Genomic DNA, 21,561 nt, shown 5'->3' on the forward strand with positions numbered 1-21,561 from the left:
GTGTATAAGTTGCTACTACAGTTTGGGGAATTCAAAAAACATTACTTACAAGGCATGCTTGCTTGTATTTTTCTTTCAGCATTTCATGTTTTGAAAGATGCCACCATCCAGCTAACTGTTGAGAAAGTCGCCATTGATGAAAACTCACATTTTAGCTTTATGTCATGTGAAGAACCTTACCAGAGCACTGGGCTACTGAAAGTTGAAGGCAGATTTGTCAATGCTGTCCAGGTAAAGCTTTATAAAATTCTAGCCTCAAGCAGGCCTGGTACTAGGCTGGCTCCATTCGGAGGCAATCATATATTCTGGTTGGGCAGATATATAATCTTAGTTCACAACATGCATCTTTTTTCAATTTTTCTGTGATTAAATTGACAAATAATTCTTTAATAGATAAATTAAACAAAAATCAGGGTGGGCAATACTAGACTCGGCCCTAGCCACAACTGTTATACATTAAAAAAATCTCAGTTTTTTACTTTAAAACCATTTTTTTCCTCAGGTGTGTCTATGCAAGCCTGTGTATGAACAAGTTCTTCAAACCCTCGACAATCTTTCCTTCATCGAGGATCAGCGAGTAACGCCCAGTCAGCCACCCACACCTCCGCCTCCCACACCCTCCTCGACTAAACCACACCGCTTCCCTGATCTACAGGGAGGGCTGTTTGCCCGCGACCCCCCTCATGGTGGCATCTCGTTCTCCTCATTGTCGTCCTCTCTTTCAGCATCACTTCCACTGCAGAGCGACAGCCCCCCTCTCCAGCCTCCCTCCTTTACTCAAGTGAGAGCCATCTTCAGGGTCTCTGAACTGCAAGTGCAGTTGTGTGGAGACCTCAGTCAGGGCTCTCAAGGCCTGGTCACCCTGCGCTTCCTAGACCTGGAGGGAGACTTTACCAAAGATCATCCTCATTCCATGTCTATTCAACTAGCACTTCACTCTTTGTTAATGGAAGACCTGCTAGAGCCCAACCCAGAATCAAAGTACAAATACCTCATGGTATCCAAAGGTGCTCCAAAACCCTCCACCTTTAGTCCCAAAGAATACCTATCACAGTCTTGCCCGACAGCATCCAGTGTTCTATACCCAGAAATGCCTCATTCTCTTCCAGCACAATTTGAAGAGGCGCAGAATGTCTTCCAGTTTTATCAGAGGCATCCCAGTACACCTTCTGCATCCAGTCGAAAGAGCAAGAAAGATGCAGAGTGTCCCAGCACCCCTCCACCATCACCGTCCCGACAAACTCCGTCTCCCCACCCACGTGCAGATTTTGATGACTCTCTGGTACATATCAATATTCTTATGGTGGATAGGCGGCACCCTCAGTTTAAGACAAGATATGGTAGTATCGGTCGGAGTGTGGACGTGGACTTTAACTGCCTTGATATTCTCATTACACTGCAAACGTGGGTTATGATTCTAGACTTTTTTGGGATTGGCTCAACTGCTAATAACCATGCTGTGAAAGTGCCTTCTACCATACCTCAGCCAACACCCGAACACTCATTTCAAAATAACACACTCAATGATCTGGAAGATTTTTATACGGGGATTGAGGAAAAAGTCAATACTAAGATTGATTTAAAGGTACAAATAATGTGAGATGTTAATAAAGGTATCAATAAATATATTGATGTAGGAATATGGATTAAATACCGTATAAACAGTTTATCTTTCTCTACAGATTCACTCTTTATCACTGGTACTGAGGAAGAAGACCAATGAGCTTGCCAAAGCAAATGTTTCCAAATTATTGACACATATAGAAATGACTGGTGTGTATGAGTCTTCATACAATTAGTTAAAAATACAAGAGCGTACAAGATTTGATATGTATCGTGGAATAGACTTTTTCTTAAAGTTGTTACTTGCTTATTGTATGTTCTGCATTTTAATCTTTCAGATGGAGATCTGTCATTGCATGGAAGGCTGGGAAGTTTGTCTCTCAGTGATTTGACCAGCCACGGGGATCTATACAGAGAGCGTTTCACAACAAGGGGTGGAGAGGCTCTTGTCTACAACATATACAAGTATTCTATTTATTTTTGGCTGCTTACTCACTTTATCAATTTAAGCATGCTTGTAGTTATCATTATCAAGGAATTACATATAGTTGCTTATTGTCACTCTCCTTCTGAAAACTTCAGAACTTCAGTGTCAAAATTCGCTGTTTTTCAGTAAATCGAAATAACACAGTTTTTTTAATGATTTTAAGGTCCAGTGTGTAATTTTTTGGAGGATCTGTTGACAGAATTGCAATATTATATACATAACTATGTCTTCAGGGATTTATAAAGATCTATGTAATGAACTGTTATGTTTTTTTACTTTTGAATTAGCTATTTCTGTCTACATACACCGCGGGTCCCCTCACATGAAATTTGCCACCATGTTTCTACTGTAGCCCTAAACTGCTCTACAGAGCACGTTTTGTAAATGCGTTATCTCCTTCGTCAAAGAAGTGAAAACGTAACGACATCTCAGCCCTGTGTCGGCCACCGTAGTGCTTCGAAAGGGAGGGATCAGCGGAGGAGTGAGCCGTTGGTTGCAATTCGCAACCTCACCGATAGATGCCGCTAAAATTGATCTACTGGATCTTTAACAAGCACTTTTTAATATCTTTTAATGGTTAGATTTTTATAACATATTTGAATTATAAATGTACTTACTGCATATTTTATTAAGTATGAAATAAAACATTAATAAATATTGATCTAGCAAAAAGATAACGGCAAACTTCATTGTAATTAAATGTGTCTACACTACTACAATATGAACATGATCTTTTAATCAGTCTGGAGGATTCATGGTTTGGATGCTGACTGGAATATAGTTTAGCTAAGCAGCTCAGTAAGCTTTGGCACCATAAGAGTACACATACGCATCCTGTAACTGTACATTGCAAGTATTATATTATCAGCATGTTCGTCTGATGTTCGTCCATGTTTTTAGTTTTGACATTGACACTGAGTTATCTCTAGGTATGGGGAACCAGACGTCTGCCTGCAGCGGGAATATGATATTAAGGTGTCTCTTCTGATGGCCTCAGTACAGTATGTTCATACCCAGCGTTTCCAGGCCGAGGTTGTGGCCTTCATCCAACACTTCACTCAGCTACAGGATGTCCTCGGCAGGCAGAGAGCAGCAGTCGAGGGACAGGCAGTAAGTGGGACATTTCAACAGTGTTTGTTTACTGTTAACTTTTGGACAGAAAGTGTTTATTTAAAATATCTTATTTGGCCCATTCTTACGTGTGTTTTGAAATAAGCAAGCACATGAAAGCAGGTATCCCAGGAAAAACAGGTAGCTGCTTGGAGTTTGGCTGATCGGCTCAATCCTTCCCTGCAGAGATGAGATAGAGTTACACAAGAAGTTGTCAACTCCCATTTCGTACAGACTGGAGACACTGGTGATGCGAGTGGACACTGAGCTCTCTGTTCTGCTTCTAATTCCATTCTCACGTGTGGACACGTACAGTCCAGAGATCAGCAGTTATCTAACAGGACACATGCTTTCTCAGTCACGTATTGTGATTAAACAGCTTCTGTTGGTACTCATGTTGCAAAGGAAACGTTTAGCGAATGAGACCACATGAAATAAGATCACCGTATGAAAGCACACCGGTAGGGAGAGAGATGATGATAAAATTTGGATTCAAACTCTAGCAAACATGAATGTTGTTACATTGTGGCTCTCTAGTTTGTCATCACAAACAGAAAATAAAAGGCTGTCTGTTATACGGTGCATAGAAGTCTATACTAATGCTTTAATGTAAATCTGTCTCTGTGTGATCTGTCATTTATTCATAAGCAATCATGACACTATTGACCGTTAAAGTTGATTCTTTTAATTCATTTTCTACCATACAGGTTTGTGAGCGTTCACAGCGAGCTGCTCGTGTACTGCTGGACATCGAGGCAGGTGCTCCTGTCCTCCTGATCCCTGAAAGCTCCCGCTCCAAACGCCTCATAGTGGCAAACCTGGGCCAACTCAAAGTGCGTAACTGCTTCCTGCCTGCTGGCAGCAATGGCACCTTCTCTCTCAGAGATAAGGTAGAGAAACTTACCATGGCACATACCTTTTTTCCCTCTCTGGTGAGTCTTGTCATCCCCATATACACACTGTGATGTCTTTTCATTGTGTGTTTATGTAGTTTAACCCCAGTGTGGTTTTCCTCAGTCTTTGTTAAAATCAAACTCGCATTATCTGTTTATAAACGTTTAACACTCATATGTCATGTGTTGGTGAAGAATTTGATTTTGCATGCTAATTCATACAAGGATCCTTCACATTATAAGGTATCAGGGCATGCTTAACTGAAGTGTGTGTTTATTGTGAGATGGAATATGATGGTGTGTTTCTAACTGTTTTCATACTTGATACTGACCGGTTGACAAGTTCTGTTCTCTGTTGTCTTTTGAAATCCAGAGAAATTTAAAGGAACATTTCTCCCAGTGATTAAATTTCTTTCCTTTTTTGCTTACCCTCATTTCATTCCAGTCAGTTAGAAATTATTGTTTCCATAAAGACGAAAGAGCTTTTGAAGAATTAAAACATCAGATCGCTTGGATCTTTTTTTTGGTGGCTTATACAGAATGCGAAGATTGTTTTAAAACTATGTGCTTGAGGAAGCATCATTGGAAATATTACGTTTGGGCGGCATGAGGGTCAGTAAAATGTTTTGGTATGCTATCTGACTGACATGCGGTGGAATTGATGTCATGCATGACTGAGATCCGCTGCCAGTAGAGAACACTCTGAGCTATTCTCATACTTCTGTCTTTTTTCTTATTTTTGATTCAAAATTCTCTAAATTGTGTACTGTAAATAAAACATGTCTGTACATTTTGTGATTTAACACTTATTGTATCATGTTTATTTACTTGCTTACTGTAGCTTATTGCATTGGTAGAAAAATGACAGCTTTCATTGGTTGAATGTTAACACTGTGATCGTTCCCAAAGGATCGAGTAACGGATACCCTGTTCACCTCTGAAAAAACATCTGAAAAGAGCAAAGCTTCCAACTCAAGTAAATCCTCTGGATTTACCCTTGGCAGACCCCAGCCTGGCCTCGGAAGCATCTCTGAAGCAGATGTACCATCAAGTCCAGGTCAGCACTCATTACCTGAAATGCACTTTATTGTTTGCAGATCCAGACGATGCATTTTTGTTCTTAGTATTCTTAATCCTTTCATTCTGTAATTGACGCCCATGTTGTTGTATTACAGAAGACCATGTGTGTCTGCTGGACTGTATATCTCTGGACCTGCAGGAGATGGACATATTTGCAGCAGAGCGGTTGCCTTGTGAGCTTTGGGACAGTGTTGGGAAACATCTGGATACAGACTTGGTCTTCCCATCTTATTCGGTGCGCAGGAGCGGGTCGAGTCTGCTAAAGGAGCGCTGCCATCTGAAGCTGAAAGTAGAGCGTAACCTTGACAAGTCAGTCACATTTTTTTCTGATTTGGCTCAAGATAATATTCAGAATATAATAAAGAAGTTTAATTTGTCTTTATTTTGTCGTGTTTTTTATTTCCGTCCTGTCTCAGGGATTTGAGTCATGCTGTCCCAGACATGACCATCCATGGTAGCCTGTCTTCTGTGCACTGCTCCCTGGACCTGGAGAGGTACCAGCTGATCCGCGGCCTCCTGGAGCACAACCTGGGAGAGCCTGTGGAGGAGTTTCTGAGGCCTTACAATCTACAGGACCCTAGCAATTACGTAAGCATACAGTATTACTGAAGCTTCGCTCAAACAGTCTGTTTATGTATTGGACACAATTATGTTGTATCATCTTTGCAACTTCATGTAAATTATGAAGAAAGGTCTTTTTAATGGCAAAGTCATTTATAAATATCCTGGACCACAAAACCAGTCTTAAGTAGCACTGGAAAAACTGTGGCAATTGCCAACAAAACATTGTATGGGTCAAAATTATCGATTCTTCTTTTATGCTAAAAAACATTAAGATGTTAAGCAAAGATTCACTTTATTAAGATTTTTGTGCACCCTCAGATTCCAGTGTTTTAAATAGTCATATCTCTGCCAATATTGTCTTATCCTAACAAACCACAGATCATTGGAAAGCTTACGTATTTAGCTTTCAGACGGTGTATAAATCTCCCATAATAATAAGACTGGTTTTGTTGTCCAGGGTCACATATCTATAGTACATACGTGTTTTAATGTTTATGCTTAAAAAGGGTGCATCATTAATATACAAGTCATTGATCTCCTTGTTTCTCACTACAGACTGTGTTAAGTGGGGATGTGTACACAAGTCTTTCCCTTTTGGTCGATATGAAGGATGTCAGTCTGGAATTATTGGACCACCAAAAATCCATAGGTCATAACCACTCCTTGGCAAGGTACATGAGAATATTTTGAATTTCTTTTTACATTTCTTAAATAAAAAAACATTACAATAAACAGATTTTTGTTCTTGCTCATTATCACCCGCAAGGTTCGATTTTATGAAATCAAAGCTCCTGTTTGAGAGCTTCTCCAATAGCTCCAAGTCTGTGAACCTGGTGTCTCATTCACTGCTCGCTCATGACACCCGATTCACCGGATGCAATGGTCCTACAGAGGGGAAGAAGAATGTGTTCGATTGCATTTTGCAGCCATCCAAAACTGGCAACAACCGAGCTTCTTTGCAGCTGGAGCTGCATTACAGGTATGTGGCGTTGACTACTAAACCAAATTTTTCACTACACGAAACAAACTCTCACTTCATGTTCTCTCTGTCTCGCAGATCTACACGGGAGTCCTCACACTTCACTGTGGTTTTAAACAACCTGCGAGTCTTTCTCATCTTTGATTGGCTGCAGCTGGTGAGTGACTTTCTGCACATGCATGTGGTCAAAGAGGAGGCACCTACCCATCAGTCCTGTCCTAGTGGCAGCAGTGACATTGGAAGCACGGGGGCTGTCATGCCCAAAACGGTCAAGAGCGGAGTTGTCACTAAGCGAACCACGGTGCCGGTCATTCAAGATAAACACCTGGAGGTTAAGATCAATGTGACAGGTAATAAATTAGCAATGCTATGTTGCTCTCTTACGCAGATTATTTAATTTGGAAAAACTGATTTCGGTAACATGTTTATCTCCAGGGACAGAGTTTGTGGTCGTGGAAGATTCTTCATGTTTGGATACCAATGCTATCATTCTGAAAGGCACCACTGTGCTTACATACAAGCCTCGACTTCTGGACAGGCCTTTCTCGGGCAGTTTGGCTGGCATAGAGGTAACACTGGACCCCAGCTATTCCAGTTGATAGCAGCTTAGTTAAATGGGCTGTAAGTTACTTTGGACAGAAGCATCAGGTAAATACATGTACCTTGTTCTTCGATTAGGTGTTCTCCTGTCGGCTGGGCAGTGAGCAGGAAACAGCATTGTCCATCATCGACCCTGTCAATGTGCAAATGGAGCTCTGTGGGAGCCCAACTTACCAGAGCAGCACAGGACTCCTTGATGCCTTTAACATTGAAGACTTTCCACCCCTCCTAGAGGTCAGTGCTTACAGGTTAAGTAAGCTTTCAAAAAGTTGTATGTAAATATAGAAATAGTACAAGATCCAGTTTTCCCCTTTAGATCCAGTTTCCTGCTCTGGACATCCGTCTCTCCTACAATGATGTTCAGCTATTCCTGGCGATAGCCAAGTCCATTCCCACATCAGCCTCCGCATCAACTGGCCCTTCAGACACCAACACAGAGACTGCGGCACCCACTGCCAGCACGGACAAACCAAAGGACAGTTTCAGACGCAAGACAGAGGCCTTGCTGGGTTAGTTAAAGGGATAGTTCACCCAAAAATGAAATTCTGTCATCATTTGCTCGCCCTCTTTTTATTTCAAAGCTGTTTGACTTTTTTCCTCAAAACCCAAAGAAGATATTTTGGAGAGGGGTTGGTAACCGAATAGCACTGGCACCCGTTCACTTCTATTGCATGGACACAAAACCAATGCAAGTGTTTAAGTGCCAGTTAATACAATTCTTCAAAATATCTTCTCTTGTGTTCTGCGAAAGAGAGAAAGTCGTACAGGCTTGAATGAAGCAATTTGAAAACACTCTTGCTAAAGTTGGATCAAATATGTCATTTCAGAAGGTCAGCTCACGCGGTTACAAGACCTCGGGTTTAGAAAGGAAGACTGCAGACGGGCCCTCATTCACTGTAAAGGTACAAAATTGGCTACAAAGACTACAAAAGACACTCTTGTGAATTTAAGACCGGCCTACTTCATGCTCTTTGTGTGTTAAATTACAGGTCAGCTGGACCAAGCGGCCACGTGGCTGTTGGAGAACGCAGAAAGCATGTCTGGACGAAACAGAGCTAACTCCGACTCAAGCAGCCATTCGAAGACTCCTCTCTCTGGTGTGGAGGTGAAGGCAGACAGAGTGTGTATCTGCTTCATCGATGACTGCCTGGACCGTGACGTCCCTCTAGCAGAGCTCACCTTCTCACGTGAGAATGACTGCGTGATGTGATGCTCAGACATCAAACATACATACTGCAGCTGGACTGATCTGTATGCGTTTCCTTTCATTGCAGGTCTGTATGTTCTCCAGAGGATTGGATCCATGCAGGAAGGAAAGGCTAGTTTTACACTTTCTGGAGATTATTACAACAGAGAACTTTCAGGTGAGGTCATAAGTGTGGGTCCAGGCCCACCATTTGGCACTCCTCCTTAGTCCTCCTAAAACAACTTTGAATTATACATTTTTTGCTGAGGATCTGCAAATCCGTCCGACCCACAGTTCAAATGACATTAATCTTTGGTTTGGAGTCATTCTATAGGAAGATAAATATATAGGTCAAGTAGTGAACTAAGTGTATATCAATGTCTCTCTGTGTACATAAGTAAACACACACATACTTACGCTTCCGCCTGCATGTCTACAGGCTGGGAGCCGTTCATCGAGCCTTGGCCTTGTTTCCTGAATTGGCAGAGGCAGGCGGCAGGCCGGCTCCATCCTCCTCGCTTAAAGATCGGACTTCGAGCCAAGCAGAGGCTGGATGTCAACATCACCACTGTCTTACTGGGTACATAGTCTGGGTCAAGCACACTCGAACTCCTCCAGACTTTTTCTAGATGTTTGCTTCCATATTTATGAGCGCCGTGTCCATTCTGACACCCTGTTGTGGACCTGTCTTTCTGACACACAGAGCAGTACAGCACCACCAAGACTTCGTGGTTAGCAGATTACTGCAAGGAAGACGAGCAGCCGCCACAGTCCTCCACCGCCCTGTCCTGGATGGGATCGTCGGTGGACCCCCCCTCTTTTGGCCAGAGTGAGTAGCAAGCGTCTGCTTAAGGCTGAAGTATGGTTCCTTTTTTATGCGTTCGTGAGGGACAGCACACAGTGCGCGTGACACAAATTTGTTATCTGAATTGTACGCGGGTAGTGATCACGCACCGCTGAATTTTTGTTACCTTGCGTACACAGTACGTGGAGGTTGTACATGCGCATTCCCATTTCTTGCAGTAATTAGTTTAACCAACAGGTGGCGACTGTGTCCTGGGGGCGTATGCGAACGCTCACATACACGTATTAGGCTTTGGCCTGTACCGTTTGTCAAGTGAACTGCACTGTATGTTACATAGTCTACGACATGAGTTAATGTAGAGGAAATCCTGACAATGTCTTAACATCTTTGTGATTTATTGATTCCATATTAGTTAAAATGCATGTCAATATTCTACTCACAGTTCTTAGTGTGTGTCATTCAGCCCTTGTCTTTGACTACATACGTCTCCACTCCTCTGCCCACTGTCTCCTAGCATGTGTTTCTCTCTTCTCTTCCCCCTAACCCTTTCTCTCTGCTGTCAGGTCTTCCTCTTGCCTACCTTAGAACTAGAAGCTCTACCAGCTTGACTTGTCTCGAGCAGCAGATTCATGCCCGAGGTACAGTTCATAGACGGGTAGCTAAACATTAGTGAAGTCAGAAAGTCATTGTGTATTTGTGGTGGAGGGTAGGATAGAACTTTTTAATTCTCTGAATTCTTTATTCTAACTTTAAAGGGATAGTTCAGCTAAAAAATAGAAGATGAATACCTTTACCCTCATTTTTTCCTTTCTGTAAAACACAGAAGATGAATGTTCATCAGGTTTTATGCAGCTCTTTCTTTCATTTAAAGGAGTCATATGACACGCCTAAAACAAAAATTATCGTTTTTTTAAGATGTAAGTCAATGTGGATACATGATTTCAGGTTAAAAAACGCTGTATTTTCCACAAATCGTGCTTGTTTGTATCTCCTCTTTGCCACGCCTCTTTGAAACGTGCAGAATTCTAACAAAGCTCATCACTCTGAAAAGCGAGGTGTGCTATGATTGGCCAATTAACCATTGCGTAGTGATTGGTCTAATACTGCAAGCGTGTGATGGAAACGTAACGCCTCTTACCATATTTGGAACATCAGGTAACAAAGCAATTGTACTGAGAGTACTGACTTGCGTAAACATTTGGATGGTTTTTGTCAAGTCATACCACGAACTGACGTAGATTTGTGGGGGTGTGGTTACAGGAGGCGTTTCAGGCAGGTCTGGGTGAGCATTTGCTTTTAGATAGAATGCATCTTTTGTTCCAGAACTTAAATTTTTGCAATTTTATGTGTCTAATACATTCATAGGCAACTTATAACACACCAAAGACACATAAAAACACATGTTCGCGCCATATGACCCCATTCATAGAATGTAAGTAAATAGAACTGTGAGGCAGTGACTTAAAATCCATCACTATCTATAACATTTCATGAGGGTAAATAAATGATTTTTGTTTTTGGCTGAACTATCCTTCGGAACCTAATCCTAACCCCCAAATTTAACCCATAATGTAACCCAGACCCTTTACCCTAAATCTTTGTGTTCAGTAGAAGTTTATGCGGCGAAACTTTTCTTTGAATTCATGTTTTATTTCTGCAGTTTTCACCTGGTGTTATGTCATATTTGTTACAAATTTAATTTAAAGCTTTTCTTTTTCGTCCTTAAATTCTCCATACATTTAAATATGAATCCACTTTATGAAGCAAATGTAGCATTTCCTTTTCATTTCCAACCAAAATGTTTTCTTTGTCCATCATACCCACGTTTTCGGCTTGTCCCTATCCTTGTTTTTAATTTTGTTTAATGTCATGTTTCAGCCGATGTCAAGCATTCCAAAAGGAGACAGCCATTTATTCCTTATGCCCTACGGAATCATTCTGGCTGTACCATGTGGTTTGCTACGCTCACTACCACACCAACCAGGTCAGAGGAGCTGTCTGTTCTATTTCTAGTCAGTGTTTCATTTGTGTTTTGTCAGTGACAATACACTGGGTCTGATATGTCCACAGAGTGGCGCTGTCCCACAGCAGCAGTGCGGACTCGATATCTGAAGTGCAGGGGTCTGGGACAGATGATACACACAATGTCAGCCAGTGGAGAGAAGTGTTGCCTGGGCAGGAGATCCCGTTTGAGTTTGAAGCTCGGGAGAAACTGAGACACAGGTAGAAAAAAAACTGTTAATAATGCTGATACTGAAGTGTAAATAGGATGCTGTAATCTACAGTAAATTGTAACCAAGTTTCTAAAGACATATACTGTGCTTTAGTTTGACAGCAGGGTCTTTATACTGCAACTACTTAAAAACCGTTTAACAGGCCATATTTGTCTAAAGTGACTCACAGGGCATTTGCTGCAGGAACACTTTCTCTATAGTGTCATGCTTAGGGGCATAATTATGATAGAACTGAAGCATAACCACGGCAGCTCTCCAGCTCTTGGATTGTTCATAGCCTAGAGCTGATGGATATTAGCTGGTAAAATACGCATTACAGATTTGATCCCAGGCTGGTGTGACGCAGAAGCTGAAAATCTACAGTGTTGCTAAAGCTACCCATGAGCAATGCTTGTGGCAAATGTCTGTTAAATGACAATCAAACAGATTTGGGGCTAGTCCTAACCTTAATCGAATTAATATTGATGTAACTGCTTCTTTTTAATTGTGGATGGATTTTTTTAAATCCAACATGCAACAGAATTCACAAATGATCGATTTAAATGAAGCAATAAAGCATTTGTGAAGCTTTTTTTAAATAAACATTCAAATGTATCCCGCTATTACATTGATTCTTTGGTTCCTATGACTACAAATCATTCTTTAAACGATCGTCCACCTGTTAACCAATAGTCAGATTTTAGTACTTTTTACACTACCTCCTAATGATGTCATCTGACCACAGACACACCCATGAGCTGAAGCTGCACCAGCTGCTGGTGCGTGTTGTGGGCTGGGAGCAGGTGAAGCCAGTGTCAGTGGACAAAGTCGGAGTGTTCTTCCGCTACGCTGCCCCTGATCGAAACAACCCCTCAAGCACTGTAGGTTATGATGGGTCACACTTTGTCTATATGTGACCCTGGACAAATGTGACCCTGGGCAAACCAATCTTATGGGTGATTTTTCGAAATTGAGATTTTTACATCATCTGAAAGCTGAAGAAATAAGCTTTCTTGATATATGGTTTGTTAGGATAGGACCATATCTGGCGGAACAACAACTATTTACAAAGCTCAAACTTTAGAGTTGGGAAAATATTGAGGAAATTTCCTTGGAAGTTGTTAATCTGAGGCACTTCAGCAGGCCATCCACGCACAAAAATAAAGTTTTTATACATTTTCAGTAGAAAATCTATAAAATATCTTAATTGAACATGATCTTTACTTCATTTCCTGATGATTTTTTGCAAAATGAAAAATCTTTTTACCCATTCCATGTATTTTGGCTGATTACCAAAAATGTTCCTGTGTACTTCAGACTGGTTTTGTTATCCAGGGTCACATTTGATCACACGATTTAAAAAAATCTTCTGTCTTGGATATCTACAATTATTGTCTTGTGCTTTAACTTATAATTGAAACCATATTTTAAAACAATGAAAAATGAAAGTGATACAAACAAATGTAATAAATTGGCTTTCTAGGTTGGCAGCCCCATCAGCAGAACAAACATCATACACCCTCATGTATACGTAAGTGTGCATTTTATCTTCATTCGCTTTTAATCATTCTGTTATTCGTTAAACACAGTGCGTAATCTGCGTAATTCGTTTTCAGTTCTCAGCCTTGCCGCCCGTCCGAGTGGTTTTCTCCATTACAATGGAGGGCAGTGCACGTAAAGTCATCACAGTCCAGTCTGCACTTACAGTGAAGAATCGCCTTGAAGTCCCCATGGAAGTTCGACTAGACAGTCCCTCTGCACCAGACAGTAAGCAGCTACAAACCTGTGCATGTTTCTGTTGTGTATTTGTTCACTATTCATCTTGTTTCCCTCCTATAGAACCTGTTGTCCTACCACCTATCCTGCCTGGTGAAGCATTGGCCATCCCTCTTCATCTGACCTCTTGGAGGCTGCAAGCAAGACCTAAAGGCTTAGGGTTGTTCTTCTGTAAAGTGCCTATCCATTGGACCACTGTGGAAAAACCTGGCGAGGTCAGCAGCAGCAAGAGGGAGTGCCAGTCGGCAGACTTTGATGAGCAACTCAAACGGAGCTTCAGGTAAACATAAAAACTGAAGAGACAGAAATGATCAAGACACAATGTCTTCTTATGCGGTCTTAAATGTATTTTTGTTTCTTGAATAGGTTTTGTGTCGTCATTAAGAAAGAAAACTACCCTCAACAGCAGCCTGCCAAAACTGTGGCAGGAAGTGCAAAGCAGATTTACCGCCAACCAGGTCACACTATCTGTCTTTTGCCCACCCTGGTGCTGACCAACCTTCTGCCCTGTGACCTCAACTACTACATCAAAGGCACATCAATAAAGGGAACCATGAAACCGGGCAAAGAGGCAGTGCTACACGCCGCGGACACTTCGCAAAACATAGAACTAGGTGAACTGAGAACAGATACATGTTTCTTTACACAAGTGCATTAATGAAAGCTTCACAGTGGGCTGTTCGTTCACAGGTGTACTTCTAGAGAACTTTCCTGTGTGTAAAGAGCTGCTCATTCCCCTGGGTACACAAAACTACGTGGTGCGCATGCGGCTATACGACGCAGAAAGGCGGATGCTCTGTCTCACCATTCGGATTATTCTTAGAGCCCAAGGAGCGCTAAAAATCCTCATATCTGCTCCCTACTGGCTCATCAACAAGACTGGTATGCCTTATTGATGAGATGAGCAGATTTAAACTGAGCCTGCAGTTGTATTGTACTAGAACTAGTTTATGTTGGTTTGCAGGCCTGCCTCTGATCTTCCGTCAGGACAATGGGAAAACCGACGCAGCCGGGCAGTTTGAGGAGCACGAGTTAGCAAGAAGTCTGAGCCCTTTGCTCTTTTGCTACACCGACAAAGAACAGCCCAACATGTGAGTGCAGCAACCATCAAATGCAAACTCATTTTCACGGCTAGAATGTCCCTTATTTATTAGATAAGTAAAATGTATGGTGCTTTGTGAAACAGGTGCACCATGCGGATTGGTAAAGGGATCCATCCAGATGGTGTTCCAGGTTGGTGTCAGGGTTTCTCTTTGGATGGAGGCAGTGGAGTAAGAGCAGTCAAAGTCATTCAGCAGGGGAACAGACCTGGACTCATCTATAATATTGGTAATAAGAGAGCATCTTGCACGGTCAGAACAGCATTGTATGCATATGTGCTGAAAGACATCACAATAAAATGTCTGATTATAGGAATAAACGTGAAAAAAGGAAAGGGACGTTACCGTGACACCCACATTGTGACCTTCGCCCCAAGATATCTGCTTGACAATCGATCGTCTCACAAATTAGCATTTTCTCAGAGGGAATTTGCCAGAGGAAAGGTAAGAATTGAATCTGTTTGACTGCCACTTATGTTTTTGATATTTTCAATGAAATTAGCATTGGTCTGTTTTTGTTGCCAGTTCGATAAGCAATTTCTGCTTTACTGTGTTGTTGCAGGGCATTGCAAATCCAGAGGGCTACATCTCAACCCTGCCAGGCTCCAGTGTGGTGTTCCACTGGCCCAGAAATGACTACGATCAGCTTCTCTGTGTCCGTCTCATGGATGTACCCAACTGCACCTGGTCTGGAGGTTTTGAGGTCAACAAGCCCAAATCTTTCCACATCAACATGAGGTACCCAGTACTACTGAATACACATTGGCTGACCAGAACAGAAATTACTAGTTAATACTTTTTAGACTAATCTATATCACACTTTGTTGTATAGTATAGTATATAGTATTTATGATAGTATATATATTGTACTGAGTTATGATGTGTTCACACCAAATGCCTAAAAACATTGCGCGACCGAGAGTGTCTTTACGTTTCCTGTCAAACAGTAGGTGTCAATGAGCTCTTCAGGCAATTTCTAGCTCAAGTCAATCGCAAACATGCGTCAAGCGTGCCACCTGATTCACGAGTTTGCGTCTATTCACATCTTTATGTTAAATGTTTATGTTATTTTCTCGCTCCAATCGCGTTTGGTACAAACTCAGCATTAGTGTTGGAATGTAGAACAGAACAATAAAACATAACTTTTTGTTTTCCATAGGGACACACTGGGGAACTGTTTCTTCTTACGTGCTGAGATTTCTTTAAAAGGGGCAACACATCACATCTCTTTCACTGATACTGATCAGCTGCCCCCACCCTTCCGCATAGATAACATCTCTGAGGTAAGTCCACAGAAGATAGTCACTATTAAAGATGAAGTGAAGATGTAGAACGAGTGTTGGTCTTTATTGCACAATTTTTTGTTGATACTTCCAATCCGCCTTGCATTTCTGAGATGATTACGAACATCCGTCGTATAGTATGTGCCAAGCATAAGGTACATAGAAAGTCTATGCACATTCACCTTTCTTCGACCCTTAAAGTCCTGGTGAACCGGAAGTTGTGGTCGTTTTTACTTAAATATTTTGACACATCACTTTGAAGTGATTTTAAAGGAGAAAATTTGTGAGCGCGGCTTGTGTTTTTCACTGCAATTTGATTAGATGTGTAAAAACAGCTGTTGCGTTGATTGTGATATTAACAGATGCACCGGCCAAGCCGTCTAATTTACGTCGTTTGATATGGATAGTCATTTCAGGGCTGACGTTCATTTTCAGATTTGAAGATTATGAGGGTACATGAATGTTAAAAAGAAAATGACTTGCATTAATAAACTATTTACTATAAACGCTGCAATATTTCATGAAAAATCTGAATTGTCATTTTAAATTTCACTGTGACTATAAGCTAATTTTCCCTTTATAATTTATAATCCTACAAAGGTTTTACATTTACTAAGCGAGACACCATTCTAGCTATTACAAAAGACAAGTATAAAGCTTTTGTCCCACAAAATGTGTCTTTTACTCTCTGTGGCATGACTTTAGCTATCGATTTATCCATTAAGCTTTGAATTCACACCTGACAGCTCCGCAGCAGGTGGCTCAATTCTCTCCTTTAGATCTTTTTTTTTACTTTAAGCTTTGTTGTGGTTATCTTTCTGAAATACTAAAATACCTTTGATGCTTGGCATGATCACATTCCCGATGGTATTTCATTAAGTCCTCAAGGGTTCCAGGTCTTTTAACATCAGACAACCTCATCCAGGCTATCCAACAGATGTTTATCAAACCCTGGCCACTGCAGCAATATTACACACATCTGCTGTTTTGATCCAGAACCACCTAAAGACTAGAGAGAGCGGCGAAATCCCTCCAGCGAAAGTGCACTACAAAGCATCCTAGCTCCACTGGCAAGCAGCATTGCCTTTGGCAGTCACTGACTAGACCATATATTTCTCCCTTTTCTGTGTGTGCGTCACGTCTACGGACTTTTCTCAAAGCGCTGTGAGCTCCAGCATGACTCCAGCATGTTCTTTTTTCTCTTTGACACCTAAATGTCAGGTCTTGCCGACATGATGGGGAAGCATCAGTTGTTAGTGACTCAGCTCTCCGCCCTGCACCTTGTTGAGAAGCCCACTACTGTGGTTCCTTTAATCAAACCATTTGGTTTCTATCAGGACAATCTGCTTATATGACCAAAGTAATCCTAATGTAACATTTGAACAGTGTTGAAGAGTTGCATTCTCTATTTAAGGTGCCTATCCAGTTTTGGCAGCACGGCGTGGCTGACATCAGGCTACACACCGAAGTAAAACCAGGAGAAACGCTGGACTACGCCTGCGATGAGCCCATTCTTCCCCCTTACATCACTCTCACTGTGAAGGGAGCTGGATCTTCAGAGGTCACCGCTGAAATGAACTCCTTCAGAGAGTACAACAAACTCTACTACGAGAACTTCATCTACATTGCTGCATCCTTCACATTCTCCGAGTGAGTTCTCCAACGTTGTCTCTCCGGCCGTTTGTTTTTAGGTTAAAAGGTCGTTCGAATGGTTTGGAACTGATTTGTTTGTAAATATTAGTACAGTGAAGGCTTTTAATTTACTAACAGAGATGCAGGAAAGAGGCCGGTGGGGAAGAACCGTGACGTTAGCTGTGCTGAACTGGTGCTGGATATAGAGACCAAAACACAGAGGGTCATTCTGAAGAAGAAGGTATACTTCTGTTCCTTCTCATTTTCTGTTTCCAGGGTTCTAATTGAGCATAGCACTCTGGGTAATAACATCTCGTCGGGTTTCATTTATCTGTTTATCTGTTTAGGAGCCTGGTAAGCGCTCCCAGCTGTGGCGGATGACGGGAACAGGAATGCTTTGTCACGAAGGCTCCTCTCCTCCTCAGAGTAAACCTTCTCAGCCTCGACCCCTCTCTTCGTCTTTAGTGCTTGACATCGCAGGACTGGGCGCAGTAACAGACAACAGGTTATAAGGCACCGAAGATACCTTGTGCCGTCTAATTGAAGTTTAGAACAAATGTTGTTTTGGTGTGTGAGTGTCATTTCTCACCTATCTTGCATGTCTTATTTTTAGCTATGAGCCTCTGATGTTGAGACGGCCAGACAACCGCCGCAGCAACACCCAGACATGGCACTTCAGCTCTGGCATGTTGACCTGTGGTTTATCCAGACTGGTCGTTCAGGTCTGTCAATCAAACTCCGGTCAATCCTAATTTTCAGTTTGAAGGAAAAAGGCGTTCCTTAATGGGATTTGTTGTTGTAGGTAAAGGGAGGAGTTTCAGGGCTTTTCGATGGTGCCGAGGTGGTACTGGGTCCAGACACTTTTGATATGGTGCTGGCACCAGACCAACAATTTATCAACCAGAAAATGAGACCTGGCTCAGGGGTGCTGTCTGTACAGGTCCTGCCCGATGGGCCCACGCGAGTACTACAGGTAGGACACTCACCCACTTTGTTAGGACGGTATGCAATTTGGAATGACATCAGTTTCTCTTTATTCGCACTTTCTAATATAACGAATACCACATTTCAGATCAGTGATTTTAACCAACGCCGCATGAATAGACTTTCTCCTAGCACGGAGGAAAGCCAGATTAAAGAGACTACAGAATCGCAAGTTCATGATGAGGAACTGGAGGTAACAAAACATGTCTTATTTATTGATGTAGCACTGTACTTTGAAAATGAATGGTTTGTTTATAATAAGTAATATAATGGCAAAGAAAGATTTGCATTTGGAGAAGATAACATCCTCATCCATTTTCGTTTCCATAGGTGTTAGTGAACCTAGAGGAGGGAGTGGGCATATCGCTAGTAAATAAAGTCCCTGAGGAACTGTTGTTTGCCACCCTGTCTGGCATTGATCTGCACTTCACCCGCACTGCTGCCAGCGAGGTGTTAGAACTTACAGTGAGAGACATTCAGGTAAACAGACACAGAACTTAACAGCACTGAAGCATATTTTTTCAGCTTTGTGGGAATGAATCGGCAAACGTTTTACAAAAGCAAATCACCCTGTGCACCCTGAAATCAATTACATTCCCGTGTCAGGATGAGGTTTTACCGTCTCATCTATTTCAGATGGATAACCAGCTCCTGGGCACCACCCACCCTGTTATGCTGTGTGTGACTCCAGTGTCCAACGAGAGCAGTGCTGTGGACTCAGGCCCTGCTCTGCAGGTCAATGCGGTTAAAGTTCCAAGCACCCTCATGCTCACAGACCTTTTTAAGGTAAAACCTTCATTTCAGGCATTCATTTCTACACCATCTGTGCATCTCATTCTTTTGCAGTTAGGTTCTGTGAAATGCTTTCACTCGGCTGCAAGAGTTTGATTATAGATTGTTCTCTCTGTCCTGCAGCATCTGATGGTCACAGCGCGTCGCTATACAGTCATCATTGAGGAGAAACTTTTGTTGAAGCTGCTCACGTTCTTTGGCTACGGACAGGCAGAGGGTGTGTTGAGGGATCCCTCTGCTGTGCATTACGGAAAACGTAGTTCATTATGCAATGACAACTTAATGATTTTGTGTTCCAGAGGTGGAAAAGTTGGAGGAAAACCTCCACGAGAAAGCCAGCGAAGATGCAGGGAACCCAAAACGCTATTACTTTGAGAACTTGAAGATCAGTCTCCCTCAGGTCAAACTGAGTGTCTTCACCTCTCATAAGTTGCCCCCTGACCTCAAGGTACACAAACCACAACAAAACAACTGCGATGTATTGTCTGTCATTGGTTAATTGGTTGCAGTAACAGTTTCATAAAACTATAAACACTATAACCAAGTCCTGTTGTCTAAAGTTTTCCAGATGGACTTATAATGTGTATAATATGGTGCTCTTAATGTGTCATCGGGTGTCGTCTGTGTTCTCTACAGGCCTTGAAGGGAATACTGGGGTTCCCACTCATTCGGTTTGAAGATGCAGTCATTAACATGTACCCATACACTCGGGTCCACCCTTATGAGACGCAGGAGATGGTTATCAGTGACATCCTTAAGCACTTCAGAGAGGTAGGAAACAATGGTGACCAACAATGAGAGTCAAAACATTGTGTTGGTGCAAACGTCCCTTTAGTCAGTGATTTTGCTTTTTCTTTGCCACTGTGTGATGTCATCAGCTCATGGACTTTTCGATCTCCTTTTAGGAGCTGATCAGTCAGGCAGCCCAGATCCTGGGCTCAGTGGACTTCCTGGGCAACCCTATGGGGCTACTGAATGATGTCACTGAGGGCATGAATGAACTCATCAAGTATGGCAACATCGGTGGACTTATCCGCAGTGTGACACATGGTGTTTCCAACTCTACAGCCAAGGTAGATAATGGTCACGTGATATATGTCTCACAATGCCTGATTCTCTATTACTGTAGTATTAAGTGGGAATATTTAACCCGCTACTTCAATGATGATAAAGGCCATCTGTTCAGCTGTACACCAGTCACCACAAGAAAGGAATTTTATCAAGTCATATCTAGAAAACAACATGGGAACGGCCTGCGCTTGTGCACAAGGTCTGTTTATGTGTAAATTAGAAGCTTAAGTTGTTTATTTCAGTCTTATTGAACATGTTTTTTGAAGAACCATCCAAGCACTTTTTCTGGTCACAGCGCTAGAACAAGCCACATGTTGTCATTTGATGATTTCCAGGAAAAGAATGGTAACAGCATTGAAAGGTCAGATGTACGTGATGTTCACCAGCAGAGCAAACTCACGTGATTTTCCTCCGAATATGCATTGAAGGTTCAGATTGCTGATTAGTTTTGGTTCTCTGTAAACAAACACGTTAGTCAGCCGAGACGTTTTAAAAACCATCTCTGGAAAGTTCGCATGGTTTTGAGACGTTTGTGTGCATCTCAGATTTGAGCTTGAGCAGATGGACACATGATTGATGAGCTTGGTCAACGTTGGTGTGTGTGCGCATATGTGGTTGCAGATGGCATTTGAGCACAGCAGCGATGTTTGTGTGTGGTCAGACCCGAGTGCCTACAGCCAACTCTCAGCATGCCTGTCGCTCCACAACCCCTCACTGCCGGCCAGCTCTTTGTGTGCTTTTCCTCCTGCGCTCTCATTTACTTTGCTTTCACACCGACCGTGCTCATGCCAGAAGTACTGGTGATTTGGGACCTCCAATCAGTGAGCTTTCCAATTCGCACTTGACGTTTCTCACTGCTCTGCAATCTTTCCCGCCGAACTCTCACTCCCTCACACAGAGCTTTGTTTTAAGCCAAGTTGAATTAGTTGAAACATGCTCAAGATTTAGCTTTGTAGAATGGATCAGTCTGGGACTGCAGCTCAAATGTAGCAGTTGTGTCTTGTTATAGTCTATCGCAATGACTCGGTGGACTGGTGAATGTAGTTCTACGGAAAAAAAGTTGTTGCCACTAACACAATTCATCTGGAACTTATAACAGTTTTAATAAAAGTTTGTAAATATCGTCCACAGACTGTAAATCTTTATTGTTTTTGTACAGAATACAAATTATTTTTTGTAACTCATGTCATGGCCACTCAAAGTTTATTTTGAAACCTCTGGAATTTTTTTTAGCTTTACGATTGGGTGCCTTAAACTTTTAATCAGACTTTGACTGGGACTTTTCAACAAAGAAACTGCTACAATAAAGAAACAGTTCATCCCAAAATGAAAATTCTGTTATCATTTACTCACCCTAAAGTTGTTGCAACTTGTTCTGCTTTATACAAAGAAAAATATTTGGAAGAATGATTGTAACCAAACAGTTCTGAAGCACTATTGACC

General features: G+C 42.0%; 1 protein-coding gene across 1 annotated transcript in view; it reads left to right on the top strand.

The window, feature by feature from the left end:
* Window positions 1-21,561, top strand: part of vps13d (vacuolar protein sorting 13 homolog D) — a 39,323-nt gene that overhangs the window by 9,402 nt on the left and 8,360 nt on the right. The window contains exons 20-64 of the mRNA XM_056732193.1: window positions 80-231; window positions 503-1,585; window positions 1,683-1,773; window positions 1,902-2,028; window positions 2,980-3,160; window positions 3,868-4,092; window positions 4,963-5,110; window positions 5,229-5,442; window positions 5,550-5,721; window positions 6,253-6,368; window positions 6,464-6,676; window positions 6,755-7,026; window positions 7,112-7,245; window positions 7,355-7,510; window positions 7,593-7,785; window positions 8,104-8,178; window positions 8,266-8,463; window positions 8,551-8,640; window positions 8,902-9,042; window positions 9,166-9,291; window positions 11,146-11,251; window positions 11,338-11,490; window positions 12,226-12,361; window positions 12,964-13,011; window positions 13,097-13,247; window positions 13,320-13,536; window positions 13,623-13,870; window positions 13,947-14,138; window positions 14,221-14,347; window positions 14,443-14,585; window positions 14,670-14,800; window positions 14,919-15,094; window positions 15,516-15,639; window positions 17,054-17,289; window positions 17,410-17,512; window positions 17,619-17,776; window positions 17,885-17,993; window positions 18,074-18,244; window positions 18,344-18,448; window positions 18,586-18,735; window positions 18,892-19,041; window positions 19,171-19,264; window positions 19,347-19,495; window positions 19,684-19,818; window positions 19,953-20,120. Coding sequence (XP_056588171.1) covers window positions 80-231; window positions 503-1,585; window positions 1,683-1,773; window positions 1,902-2,028; window positions 2,980-3,160; window positions 3,868-4,092; window positions 4,963-5,110; window positions 5,229-5,442; window positions 5,550-5,721; window positions 6,253-6,368; window positions 6,464-6,676; window positions 6,755-7,026; window positions 7,112-7,245; window positions 7,355-7,510; window positions 7,593-7,785; window positions 8,104-8,178; window positions 8,266-8,463; window positions 8,551-8,640; window positions 8,902-9,042; window positions 9,166-9,291; window positions 11,146-11,251; window positions 11,338-11,490; window positions 12,226-12,361; window positions 12,964-13,011; window positions 13,097-13,247; window positions 13,320-13,536; window positions 13,623-13,870; window positions 13,947-14,138; window positions 14,221-14,347; window positions 14,443-14,585; window positions 14,670-14,800; window positions 14,919-15,094; window positions 15,516-15,639; window positions 17,054-17,289; window positions 17,410-17,512; window positions 17,619-17,776; window positions 17,885-17,993; window positions 18,074-18,244; window positions 18,344-18,448; window positions 18,586-18,735; window positions 18,892-19,041; window positions 19,171-19,264; window positions 19,347-19,495; window positions 19,684-19,818; window positions 19,953-20,120 — 7,787 coding nt within the window. The remainder of the gene's footprint in view (window positions 1-79; window positions 232-502; window positions 1,586-1,682; window positions 1,774-1,901; window positions 2,029-2,979; window positions 3,161-3,867; window positions 4,093-4,962; window positions 5,111-5,228; window positions 5,443-5,549; window positions 5,722-6,252; window positions 6,369-6,463; window positions 6,677-6,754; window positions 7,027-7,111; window positions 7,246-7,354; window positions 7,511-7,592; window positions 7,786-8,103; window positions 8,179-8,265; window positions 8,464-8,550; window positions 8,641-8,901; window positions 9,043-9,165; window positions 9,292-11,145; window positions 11,252-11,337; window positions 11,491-12,225; window positions 12,362-12,963; window positions 13,012-13,096; window positions 13,248-13,319; window positions 13,537-13,622; window positions 13,871-13,946; window positions 14,139-14,220; window positions 14,348-14,442; window positions 14,586-14,669; window positions 14,801-14,918; window positions 15,095-15,515; window positions 15,640-17,053; window positions 17,290-17,409; window positions 17,513-17,618; window positions 17,777-17,884; window positions 17,994-18,073; window positions 18,245-18,343; window positions 18,449-18,585; window positions 18,736-18,891; window positions 19,042-19,170; window positions 19,265-19,346; window positions 19,496-19,683; window positions 19,819-19,952; window positions 20,121-21,561) is intronic.

This window comes from Triplophysa dalaica, chromosome 20, assembly GCF_015846415.1.
Source record: "Triplophysa dalaica isolate WHDGS20190420 chromosome 20, ASM1584641v1, whole genome shotgun sequence".
In the NCBI taxonomy this organism is placed as follows: domain Eukaryota; kingdom Metazoa; phylum Chordata; class Actinopteri; order Cypriniformes; family Nemacheilidae; genus Triplophysa; species Triplophysa dalaica.